The 13,537-nt window shown below is 43.1% G+C and overlaps 1 protein-coding gene across 1 annotated transcript in view; it reads right to left on the bottom strand.

Moving 5' to 3' along the window:
- GALNT12 (polypeptide N-acetylgalactosaminyltransferase 12) overlaps positions 1–13,537 on the bottom strand; it is a 44,120-nt gene that overhangs the window by 22,389 nt on the left and 8,194 nt on the right. Inside the window, exons 3-6 of the mRNA XM_010149763.1 lie at positions 10,432–10,601; positions 9,544–9,733; positions 5,143–5,328; positions 2,765–2,882 (exon numbers count right to left, since the gene is read on the bottom strand). Coding sequence (XP_010148065.1) covers positions 2,765–2,882; positions 5,143–5,328; positions 9,544–9,733; positions 10,432–10,601 — 664 coding nt within the window. The remainder of the gene's footprint in view (positions 1–2,764; positions 2,883–5,142; positions 5,329–9,543; positions 9,734–10,431; positions 10,602–13,537) is intronic.

Here is a 13,537-nt window from a genome sequence, read left to right as displayed (position 1 = left end):
CTCTCAGCCCAGTGCATGACACAGAGCTTGCCTGCGGCATGGCAGGACTGCCCGGAGCTCCCCGGGCTGGAGCACCCATGGGCCTGCTCCACACCCCCCAACACCCTGGCTCCTGGGGACTCAGCTGCTTCTCCTGTGTGCTAGACAGCCTCCAATGCTTCCCCGGCCCATGAGATGACCACATTTCTCCATGCTGATGGATGCAAAGGCTCTGCCATGGTGCACAGATACTCCTGCGCCCCATGGGATCAAAAACCTGCTTCAGGGGAACCAGTAACATAAAAAAAAAAAAAAGACTTGCTGACAGAGCCTGGTAGAGGTCAATGGCAATGACAGTTTGGGTCTAGAGCAGCAGCCAGCGCAGGGGCACTCCGTGTCGTAGAGGGCAGGGGTCAGGCTTGTCCTGCCTGCAAGCACCAGTCTCCCAAAAAGCCAGACATGAAGAGCAGAAAGCCAAGGCCTGTATGCAGAGAAGGTCGTCTCAGAGGCTTTCCACAAGGAAAGCTGTAGAGTTCCTTGCAGAAAGCTCCCACAATCCATCTCAGAGGAGAAAACGGCTGCCATCTGGGGTAGTGCTACCCCTAACTCCTATTGGTTAGGGGACAACCATTTTGGTGCCACCAAATCTGTGGCAGCCAGGGTCACAGAATACTGCAGACATTTCAACAATGTTAATATCCTGTAACGTCCAGTTCTGTCAACTGTGGCTGTTGTTTCCAAGCTTGCCGCTTCAGGAGAGGTGCGTATTTCTGCTAAGTGGCAGAGCATATCGTGCTGCTTTCAGCAGCAGCGTCTTCTCCATGCCACGGGTGCTCAGTCTGGTTGCACCTGCACTAGCAGACACACACAAGTGCCTGCAAGAGCCTGTCTTGCTCAGGAGAGGCACATATCCAACATGCCTGCTACCGTTACCTGCACCTGTGGGAGACACTGTCATACCCTCTGATGTTGCTTGCTGCCAAACTGAGTCTCTCCTGTCTCTGCTTATTTGTCAGCTGCGATAGTGTCAGAGCTGAGAAAGTCAGAGACACAGCAAGCCCCAGGCCATCAAGCATCTGTACCCAAAAATGCATGACTCCCTCATTGTCATCACCCCTTCCAATCCCACGGTAAACAAGAAAAACAGTTTTCCCTTCCCATAATTAGCTGGAGTTGGCATCGACCACCAGGCTGCTTTCCAGCTTAACCTGCCTTGGGTCATGACTGATGACAAGCACGATCATTTCTCTGGGCCCTCAAGCATGAACCCAAACTTCTGTCTCCCTGAGCAGCTTCTCAAACGCAGGCACAAAAGTATTTTCATCAATAACTATTCCATAGCCCCTGAACCTGTGGCCGAGCAATTATCTTGCAGAAAAGAAATCCTTTCCAAGGGAAAGGAGGGGACCTGCTGCAACACACACATCAACACAGGCTAGACCAGAACAGGAGACAGCTGGAAGACTCCTGCCTCAGAAGCTCACAGAGCTGATGGAGGTGCATCAGCTGCTTTGAGCTTTAGGCAGAGGCGGGCTGAATTTACTGAGCAAGACAACTTAGCTGTGTATTTGGACTTACATGGCAGAAACTTCTACCTGTGTGAGAAGCTAGGTGGTCATGAATTCACATCAAACAGTGATTCCAGCTGAGAAAATCCCCACCAGAGAAGCCATGTCAGCTCTAGGTCTGTGCTTACTATCCTCCCCAATTCTTTTCTTTCCTTATTTTTGTGCCCTCTTTGCTAGGATTTCTGCACTACAGGCAGCAGGAGACAGGAACCAGACAGGAAGACTCCCATGCCTCTCTGGTTAACAGGCAGGCATCAAGCAAGACAGTTTGCTGATGCCTCCTCTCTCAAGAAAGTGGTTTTATAACATTAAGATACCATTTATCCCTGAAATCTGATGTCATCTGTGAAAAACCAAACCAAACCAAAAACATTAACCATCCTGTCCCACAATTCAGTGACACACAGAAATGCACATATGACCATAAAACATACCTGATGATGAGCAGAAAAGGGAAATCCAGAATACTGAGCAACCTGGTCTTGTGGAGGCTGTCCTTGACCACAGCAGGGGGGTTGGAACTAGGTGATCTTTAAGGTCCTTTACAACCCAAACCATTCTATAGTTCTGTGATTCTTAGTTGTGAACTCCCTGCAAGCCAAAACCAGCCCTGCAGCATACCTCTTACACCATACTGCATTGCTTCAGCCAGCTAACTGGTATGGGGCAAACAGCAAGCAACCAGTACCCAGTGGGAACCAGCATCAGCACAGGCAACAGCAGGCAACCTTTTATAACCTTTATGCAAATCTTCTCCCAAAGTGGAACAGAATAAAGCCTAATAATAAGAATTAAAGTGCAGGGGCTGGCTCATTCTGCCCCAATCGCCACCAGCTGCCTCCTGCTCATTCCATCAACCGTGGTGACAGCTCCAAGTCATATTAAAGAGTTGTGTTTCTTTCCAACGATCCTTTACAAGCCATAGAATGTAAACTTCATCTGCTAATATCACAGCATTACTTACATTTTATACTGGCATTCAAAAGAGACATGTTTTTAAAAATTGCTTTAAAATGCCTATTTGGAAGGAAAATACAGCTGTTACAAAGTGTGAGAACCAAGAACAAGAAATTCATATAAACATGTCCCAAAATATTATCTTCTTAACACTTGCTTACATTACACCTATCTCGTTAAGTAAAACGGCATGAAGAAAGAAATAAGAAACTTGTTTTTATTCTCAAGGAAAAAAAAATACTTTCAATTGAGCCACTCACCCTAAATGAGAATTCAAGGTTTTCTCCTCCCCAGACTTCCATTCCTGTGTCATATGAACCAAGATAATCAAAATACTTCTTGCTCACAGAAAACAATCCACCTGCCATGGTGGGAGACCTATAAAAGAGAATAGTAACTGTGAATTGAATAAAAAGCAAAAAAATATAAATTAACAAACCAATGCAACGGATAAAAAATACAGTATATTTTTATTTTCAATTTTCTCAGTCTTTTCTGGATACAAAGTAACAGTCAGACATTGATTGGTTATCATCAGGCCATTTAGATTTAATTTTGTAGTAAAAATCTGTATCCGAAACAAGCTCCAGAATGCATTAAAATAAAAATAACAACGAAATCAGAGAAGATAAACATAGTGTTAACATACATTTTTGCAGCCAGTGTCTTTGTGAGCGAAAATGAGCAACTAGTCTCTTACCTTCACACAGTAGAACATTAGATTTTTTTGTGGCGGAATTATATTAGTCATCTCCAAAATTCTAAGTGCAGTATCCTTATGTATTTTACTTAAGTAATAAGTAAACAAATATTTGTGCTTTAGTGAATAACAACAACATTCCAGATCCCACTAATACCATGTGGAAAAAGTCTCAGACATCAACTGAGCAGAATTAAGTAAATTCAGCCCCCTAAAGAGATTTATTTTCCTTGAAGAAAATCTGCCCATCTATATTTTTAAAATTTTTTTTACCAAGTTTGCAGAAAAAAGAAAAATCGGGTCAAGATCAGAGCCCGATCGAAGACCACAAGCCCCAGAGCAACAGCGCACTTCAGTGATGTACTTCCAGCAGGGTAGTGTGTGCGCATAAACTTCTGTTTGTTCATCAATGCTCCTAATCGTTTACAGCCTTAGAAAATTAGCCTCTTTTAAAGAGCCATGTATATAATGCTGGTTGGAACTAAATTCAGCTGACATTTTATGAATTTTGCTCAATCGCTGTTGAGGTAAATATTAACAAATGCTAGATGCAGTGATTAGTTACTCTTGATCTGTCAGAACTAATTCTACCAGCCATCTTTTTGAAGCAACACTGTCTTACAGTGTCATATGCTGTTTCAAAGAATGGAATGAGATGAGGTGAGACAGAAGGATTTGCTCTTCCTTCTCCCTCCAGATCTCATCTTTCCAAACACAGCTGTCGATGACACCACTGTCAGCACTGCTCCTTTCTCCAGACACTTGCTGAGCTCACAGTCCTGGGGCTACCGTGAAGCTTTATCCCTCATCGTTTTCCCTTTGGCAGGCCAAAGACAATTCTTGTCATTGAGGAAAAAAAGCATCATATTTAAACTACAGGCTTTAAAAAAATAGAGTAAACGTTTTTAAGGAGGATGTGGACTACTATATGCAGAGAAAGACTAAATTACTGCCTCACTTTTCCCATTAAAAAAGAAGTTCTCTTAGTTAAGGATAAGTTTGTAAGTATTTGTGAAGTACTGGGTATTATGATACGGTAAGCGACCTAGGAAAGACCAACAAAAATTAATCATTCTATATTTGTTGTAGTCCATAAAAATAACAGATTACAAATAAAAGCAGGACCAACAAAACCATGATGTTAAAAACGCCAAACAGTTGCTTTATTTCTTACAACACACTGCTGAAATACAGCAACTTTCAAGTTGAACACAGCAGACCCCCATTGGGCTTTTGTCTACAGTGTTCGTTTTCTAGATACACTCTTTGTACTCTCACCTTACCTCTCCCAAGACCATCATGGAGCGACTGCAACTTGCCTTAAAATAAAACAAAACTAAAACCCACAAGGAAGACATCCATGTAGGCTCCAGAGAGTTAGCCCTTCACAGAAACGATGGTGGGTAGTACCATGTAGCATCAGGTAGAAGCTGTATCATGTCATCCCAATAAAAAACTGGCAAACTGGTTCCCCTTTAAAAACAGCACAAAGAACCACCCCTATTGCTACAGCACAGATAAAGTCTACAAAACCGCTTTTGCCTTCTTAATGGTTGATGATTATTTTTTTATTGTTGACAGTGATACATTTTTTACAACACAGATCTCTCTGCAAAGAGGACATTCTTCAGTGCTAGTGAATCAGCTACAACTGTTCTGTGCGCTGGTAAGCTTCTGGGGGAGTTTGCCTGCAGGAGTCAAAGAGACTAGTTGTGCAATAAGGATTCCATATGGAAGACTACACTGGAATTTCAGCTTTTAGAGCACTTTTTTTCCAGAAGCATGCTGAGCAGGAGTTATTCTGGAAAAAAGAGGAACTAAAAGTATATAGTTTTCAGTAATACACTCATTCCTCAAATATTTTTCAGCACCTGGTATTTTGAAGTGAAATCAAAACCACATGTAACATTCAGAGTTTAATAAAATGAAAAAATTAACCTGATCACATCAGTCTTGGACCTCCTCCGTTTTTGTTCTCTTTCAGGGGTACTATGCCAAGTGAAGACCAGCCTCCAGTCAAATCCGCCAATCTGTGGCTCACCAGAATTTCCCAGGTACTCAAATGTATTCCAGTCAATAACATCAATAACGGGGGAGACAACAGCTGATTCTTCTTCTGCAATCCTAATATGTTTTTTAAAAGAAAAGGGTGACTTCCATTAGAAACTTCTCTCAAAAACTAGCATTGTCAAGAACAGAGAAGACCCACAGATAGCAAGCACAAAGCATTGTTCCTTTTCCATTCATGCCGCAATACAAGGAAGTAATGGCTACAAGAATAACCACCAATTTTTTGCCAAGGAAGCATCGGGATGGACTCAGCTGTAGGCACCTGGCAAACATCAATCTTCCTGGACAGTGGAAGCGAACTCTGCCAGATGGCTTGAGACGACACGTTCAGCATCTGGCTTGGCTGCCATAGCCAGCACCACATTCTCAACAAAAAAGCCTGTTTTGTTTTGTACAGGTAGCTGCATTTAAGATATTAGGAGAGCAGCACAATGAATTATAAATTAGCTAACCCTCTTGGCCCTTAAACTCATGGTTGTTCTTGTAACTGTGACCATCTGCAAAAAGTTACACTGAGCACTACAACGGGAACTCAAAAAGAAGCCATGAGCTTAAACAGAAACACACGACATGGGAATTAGATCTCCAACAGCGAAACATACATGAAAGAACCTCCAGAAACCCTGGCAACATAGGAAATAAAAAGGAGAAACAGGATAGTACTGCAGAATAACTATCTTTAGATCAGCCTTGCTAATAGGATACTAAGAATACATCAGAGCTGATGACATTTCTTGAAGGTCTACTTTGGCAAGGAGAAAAAGCCCTTACTCCCATTTCTCAGTACCATGCAGGGGGTTCTGGATTCCTTTCCAAAAGCATTTGCCCTTAGAAAAGGCAGTGGGATCCTTTGCATTCACCTCAACTTCAGGGAAAGTCTCTCTCAGTACCAGGAGTGATTAATTTCAAGCAAGTTAAGGTCTTTCTCCTAAATCACCCTTTAGCAGTCTTCTCTACACTAGTCTTAGACACCTCCTGTTAGTTCAGCAAAACAAAGTGACTTGTTTGGTGTTAAGATGCTGGTACTTGTATTAGCCCTGCACCTTCTGATTTGCATATTCATATTCCAGAGGAAGAGGAAAACTGAACGCGTTATATTGCCAAACAAGGAAGAGACGTGATGTATGTCATTCGAAGGGAGCTAGTTCCTCATGGGACCACACTTCAAACCCGCAGGCTGACCAAGGGCCTCCAACTCTGAAATTAGAGCAGCTTGTGGTGGTTAAATGGAGCAGACAACAGTTCCAAAGAAGTATTGTCTAAGCTGAGAAAGGCTGCCTTAAGTATCAAATGGTCTCTTCTTGCCGGAGGAAAGATGCGACACAGCTGTTTTCTTTTTTATCATCTCCCATTGAAATCCTGCTCAGTAGAGTGCACAAAAGGGCTTATAGCAAAATTTGCATAAGCCCTTTTTATTTGTATCTCACTCCTGCCTCACTTGCATAGAATTTACGTACAAAGCAATGAGAATGATGCATACGCAGAGGTAAAAAAAAACCCACAAAACAATAAAATGTAAAAATGCTTTGTTCCTCCTGTAAGGAAAAAGGAATAAACATTATGTAGCTGGCATGTGATTTCAGTTATGAAAGAAATCAGGTGAGAAGCCATCACCTTTTCTGTAAGTTAATAATTAACCAGACGGTATAAGGCACAGGCAGCTTACAAATACAACTTTGTTTTCACTGCAAAATGCTAACACTGTTGTACTGTTCCCATACATTTGGGTCAGATACGCCATGCAGACATCCCCTTAGAGATGTGCGTCTGCATCTGCAGCAAGGGCAAAAATTCCAAGACACATCCAGGGCTAACTTTTTACAGAAGGCGATTTATTACACTTAAAATTATCCGAATCCTTCCTCAAGATTGCCATCTAGTGGTTTCCTAAAGAACTGAAGAACTTGCAGTATCGTCTCCCCAGTTCTGTAGTTTCTTCAGAGGACAGTCATTAGAAACCATGCTTATTCTTCGATTTTTACCCCTTTTCCTTTCTTCAAACTATCTATGCTGTTCACAGTTAACCCACAGTTAACCGGAATATACTGGGTGTGAAATTTAGAAACAAGTTAAGTATGACAATTTTCAGAAAAAAAATTAATTAAAATATTATTCTGTTGTGGTTTAGGCCCAGCTGGCAAGAAAGCACCACGCAGCCACTTCCTCGCTCCTCTCCGTGGTGGAATGCGGAGATGAAAATACAAGGACAGGCTTGTGGATTGAAACAAGGATAAGGAGGGAATCACTCACCCGTTATGGTCATGGGAAAAACAGACTCGACTTGGGGAAGGAAAATCAATTGCATTAGTTACCAACCAGAACAGAGTGGGACAATGAGAGATAAACCCAGATCTTAAATAAACTTCCCCCCACCCCTCCCTTCCCGGGCTCAGCTTTGCTCTATTTCTCTACCTCCTTCCCTAGGGAATGGGGGCTGTGGTCAGTTCACGTGGTCTTTGCTGCTCCTTCCTCCTCACACCCTGACCCTGCTCCAGCGCAGGGTCCCTCCCATGGGAGACAGTCCTCCATGAACTTCTATGGCATGACTCCTTCCCACAGGCCACAGTTCTTCACAAACTGCTCCAGCACGGGCCTGTTCCATGGGGTGTGATCCCTCACGAGCAGCCTGGTCCAGCACAGGCTTCCCACGGAGTCATGGGCTTCTTCTGGTGCAGCCGCCTGCTCCAGCATGGGGTCCTCCCTGGGCTGCAGGGGGGTCACTGCTCCCCCGTGACCCTCCATGGCTGCAGGGGCACAGCCTGCCCTCTCACCATAGGCTGCTGGGGAACTTCTGCTCCAACCCACCACCTCCCTGCCTTTCCACACTGACTTGGTGTCTGCATGGTGTCTCTCTCACTTCCTACTCCTCTCTCCACTGCAGGTCCAATTGGTGTTCCCCTCCTAAATAAGTTAATCACAGAGGTGCTAATTGGCTCAGCCAGGTCAGAGGCAGGTCCATCTTGAAGCCAAGGAAGCTTCTAGCAGCTTCTCACAGGACCCACCCCTGTAACTCCCCCTCCGGACCCCGATACCAAAACCTGACCACACAAACCCAACACATATTCCAGATACAATTTCAAATGGACCTGGGGAGTTGGAGAAAAACAAGTTCCACTAGGAATCAGGAAGACTCGTATGCCTCAAGATAGCACGTGCTGTTGGAAACCTCTCCCCAGTTTGCATAGGGCTGTTTCTTCTGGTCCTTCCCTGAAGTCTACAGTACCTGGTGGGAACCTTTATAGGATGCAAACCAAACCACTGACCTTGAGGAAAGGATTTTTTTTTTTTTAATTACATTTTAAATAAAGCTGTTTTTCTAAATACAGTATCTAGGAGGTCTGATTCAGGTACTGAATCTGTCAGTATCTGCTAATGGCATCCAAGGGGGTAAACACCTAAGTTGTCAGCAAGAGGGGCAAAAGCAATTCAGCCTTGTGCACGTGATGAGTTGTTGGCATTGTCAGGGTGCTGCTGTGACGTGCACCAGAGGCTGAATTGACAGTAGGAAGAGTACACGTATGGCTGCCAACTGTGTGTGGGTGAGGCTTCAAGAATACCATAAATATTCTAAGTGGTAATAGAGTATTCTGGTTTTTAGGTGGGTTTTTTGTTGGGTTTTTTTGGGGGGTTGTTTTTTGGGTTTGGGGTTTTTTTTAATTAATTTTTCTGAACTGCCCAACAAATCTGCAGTATAGATGAAAAACTACATGGTTGTACAGTGTCCCAGGACAGATGGTGACCAGGTAGAAGTCAGTGCTGACGTAACATTGACTCCTCCCACTCCTACCCCATGATGCTTTGTATCAGAATCAGTTTGGAAAGATGGATTCACTCAGGACTAGGAAGACGGAGTTTAGTGACTTCTATTCCAATCCGCTACTGTGCACGTTGCCCCTCAATAGAGGATGTCTCAGGGCATGCAGCTTTCCAGACCTTTTTCTCATCCACTACCCAGGCTGACAGAAGTAGCCACCTTTCCCAAAGGTGTTTCAAAGCTGGGGGAGGATTCCTCTTCCTGAAAACAAAACTTCCCCTTCTCTGAAGAAACAGAGTAGCCTGGTCATCAAGAGAAAACAAAAATCCACCTCTGGATCTTCCACATTTCCATATGCTACCCCTCCCGGCAGGAGACAAACACTCGCAGGGACCAGACTGCAGTAACCTTCAGTAAACTTCTGCAAAGACTCATTTTTCCACTGCAGAAATGTGCCAAACTGCCTCTTTTCCTTCTGCAAGGGGAAAGAAAAGCAGCTCAGAGGATAGGCTCACCTTGCCAGCAGCGGCTCCAGCCAGCCTTCATGGCACTCGCAGTGGCAGTCCAGGAATGTCAGGATGTCCCCTTTCGCCACAGACGCACCCAGCAGCCGGGCTCGAACCAGCCCCTCTCGCTTATTTGCACGGATAAGACGCACCTTGCGTAAGCCAGCCACGTAGTTTTCCAAAGTCTCCTTTAAATGTTCTGTCGCAAACAAACAAAAAGAAAGGAATAATATACTAATGGAACGATTTGTTTACATGTTTTCAGCAGCATATTATTTATAGCTGTGCCTTAAAGACACCGGCATTTTGAACTCTGATTCTGCTACACTGTCCATGTTAGGAAAGGACAAGGAAAAAGCACAGAGCTTTGATGGACAAAAATCACAGTTACTTTTAAAAAACTGAATGCTTCATACTTGCTCTGTAATTGATTTCCAAGCTGTTAAGTGAATCTCAAAATGTTATGTAAAGCTTTTTCCATGCAAAAGTTTTATCCTTAACACAACTCATGCGTGGTGGAAAATGCCAACATTGTTTTGCATCCCATAATTCAGATAACCAGGTAGCTCCTTAGTATACCTTACACCCAAGGAAACCTTGGGGCAATCAAACCTTGCTCAGATTAGGAAATTTGAAATGCTCCAACCAGATCGTAGTTATCTACATATGCAAGCACTCATGTTACAACACATCAAATGCACTTCCCCATTCTAAACTAAATTTGGTCCAGAACTCAAAATTTTCAATGGGATGCTACAAGAAAACCTGTTTTCCAGTTAGATGCCCTTGTTGTACAATTTTATGATATGTTACCCAACAGCTTACCTTTTTCTCCTGTGGCTGGCTGAGCAGAAAACCTCACCAATAATCAACATTATTTAGAATTATTCTTCCTACCTTTGTCACTGTAATCATCTACAAGGATAATTTCTTCCAAAAGTATATCTGGAGATGTCTCAAGAACACTATGAACAGTTCGAAGAAGCGTTGACCAAGCCTCATTATAAAAAGCTATCACAACAGAGGTTTTTGGCAGGCTGTAATAATCATACTTCTTCTCTCTGCACCTGTAAGGGAGGGGACTACATTCAGTACAAGTGCAAAAGCCTTTGTTAATTTTCAGAAAACTATCCTCAAATGAAGAGTTCGTATGCTACTTCCAACTGTAAACAAGAACATATAAAAGATCTTAAAGTAGCTATATGTACATGGAAAAGTCATGCAAACACTTGCAGGAAGCTGGTCTTCAGGAATTCCCATTTCCACAGTAGCATTATAATTATTTCCCCCTCTGCTCTGCGCTGGTGAGGCCTCACCTGGAGTACTTTGTCCAGCTCCTCAGCTCAAGAAGGACAAGGAACTACTGGAGAGGGTCCAGCACAGGGCCACTAAGATGATTGTGGGCCTGGAGCAGCTTCCATGTGAGTAAAGGCTGAGAGAGCTGGGTCTGTTTAGCTTGGAGAAGAGGAGGCTGAGGGGGGATCTTATCCATGCTTATCAATATCTAAAGGGTGGGTGTCAGGCAGATGGGGCCAGGCTCTTCTCAGTGGTGCCCAGTGACAGGACTAGGGGCAATGGCCATAAACTGTAAAACAGAAGGTGCAACCTGAACATGAGGAAACACTTCCCTGTGAGGCTGACAGAGCACTGGAACAGGCTGCCCAGAGAGGGGGTGGAGTCTCCTTCCCTGGAGGCTTTCCAAAGCCGCCTGGACTCGTTCCTGTGTGATTTACTCTGGATGATCCTGCTCTGGCAGGGGGGTTGGAATAGGTGATCTCTAGAGGTCCCTTCCAACTCCTACCCCTCTGTGAATCTGTGTGAATCTGTGAATTATGACTAAAATTCTGCAACTGCAAAAAATGTTTAAAAAAGAAAAATAACAGGAGGTATTCTGGGCTGCTCTAAGTGTAGTAGCTGTCTCTGCAGAAAATTACCCCAAGTAGAAGAACAAGCAATGGCCAAAACATGCCTCAGATTACAGGGAATCCCAAAACCTAAGTACGGTAAAAACAGCACCGTAAATTACTGATAACTTGTGCTCTGAAAAATAAGCCAAAATGTAACTGTGAAGGAACAGCAGCATATGAAGAAGAAAACCCAGCAAGAGAACCGAGACATATGTATACTGTAGCAGAATTTGGGAAGACCACAGAACTGCCAAGATATAATAGTGAAATACGCAAAAAACACAGACAGACATAGAAATGCATTTTTTGGCTCTATGGAGAGCCAGGAAGTTTGCAAACCTTTGGATTAAACTCCAGAATGTATCTCCCATAAATATATATATGAACTTCCCTAAATGAACATAAGGATGCCAAGAGACTTCTAGCTGAGCCAAATGTGTACATTGTTAAGATTCCCCTGGTCTGCAGGAAGTCTCAAATAATGACAGTATTTATTACCATTTCTCCCCTTTTCTTAGGGCATTCTATACAACCAGTTTTGTTAAAAGCCAGGAGAAATGGTTTAGATGATGCTTGAATTTTGTTACGCCTCTAGCTTTCTGCCTGGAGTCACCAGGCTTGTATGGGGCAGAAGGACATACTTCAGCTTCTGCAGACTACCGGGTCATGACAGATACCCGTAAGCAGGTAGGACACCCCTCCTATCAAAACAGAACAGCAATGAGTCCTCCCAAACTTACGCTGTTGGGAGCAGAATAGGGAAACCAGAACTGCTCAGTAGAAAACATGACAGCAAAATCCATTAGGCCAGTTTAGGGGAATGGAAATTCCTCAAAGCACCCAATGATGGTAGAAAGAAACTGCTTACCTGCAATGTGCAGAAAACAGCACAATGAGAATGTATTTACTGATCAATTAGTGCTGCTGTTAGCAATAACAGTAATAATAAAAACCTAATTCTGTGTTTCATTAAATATGATGAGCGAATATTCATTAAAATCTGTGGTACAGAAAGAAAAAAAAAATCTGAATTTGAATATTCCTAAAATTAAAACTCTTTTATGAGGGGAAAAAAAAAGCCTGTAGGGTACTTTTGTAATAAGTACCTGAAAATGAGGAAGCAATGAGGAGACATGACACCTGGGCGGAGGAGGCCTACAAAAGGGTGCTTCTCAAACACGAAAGGAATGCTACACTGCAACACTCACGGCATGTGACGCGTATGCATGTATACACGCTCACAGATACACACAGACAGGTAGATACACACACACTTACACACTGAAGTACAAAAATGCCCGTCCCTCCAGGCTGTAACTTGTCCTGAGGCACACAGGAACACTCACAGAGAACTGCCTCACACCATCCACTGGTGAAGTGTTTTGTTTTGCCAAATGTTCATGTATTAACACATGAAAAAGCAGTGACATTTTAATTAACTTTTTTTTTTTTAGCAGAAGAACCTACTGTAGAAATCCAATTTTAGAAATACGTATTTACTTTAGCCTATTGAAAAACATCTATGCTCAGTACTGCCAAGAAAAAATTCTTCTAATAAATCACAGTCACTTGTACCAGGAGATTTCACTTCATTCCTTGACAGAAATGGGATCTTTACCTACCCATTTTAGAAAACTGAAGGAAAAAAAGAAAGAAGCAGAAAACCTCCAGGAAAGCTTTCTGTGGAAACTCTCTCAGAAAGATTCATAGAATAATAATCATGTATTCCATTCTTTAAAAAACGGAAATCCTAAAGAAGCTTATAAACCTAATTATAGATTAAAGACTTCAATGGATTTGCCTGAGAATCACATGCTGGAGATGGGAGACATATATTGGCACAGAGCAAGACAATCCCCAAAATATGATTCCCTGTGCACTGCTACCTCCTTCAATGACCACCGTGGAAAAAGGTCAGCATCCTACAGGACACTCCCACAGCACATGCTTCTTAGGTTTCCGAAGTCAAGAAAGAGGCCAAGACTGAGAATCATGGAATGGTTTGGGTTGACAGGGACCTTAAGCCCCTTGCCATGGGCAGGGACACCTTCCACTAGACCAGGTTGCTCAAAGCCTCATCCAGCCTTGAACACTAC

Source organism: Eurypyga helias, unplaced genomic scaffold, assembly GCF_000690775.1.
Source record: "Eurypyga helias isolate BGI_N326 unplaced genomic scaffold, ASM69077v1 scaffold14134, whole genome shotgun sequence".
Classification (NCBI taxonomy): domain Eukaryota; kingdom Metazoa; phylum Chordata; class Aves; order Eurypygiformes; family Eurypygidae; genus Eurypyga; species Eurypyga helias.
Note: the sequence above shows the minus strand (reverse complement) of the source record. Positions and strands in the feature narration are given on the sequence as shown.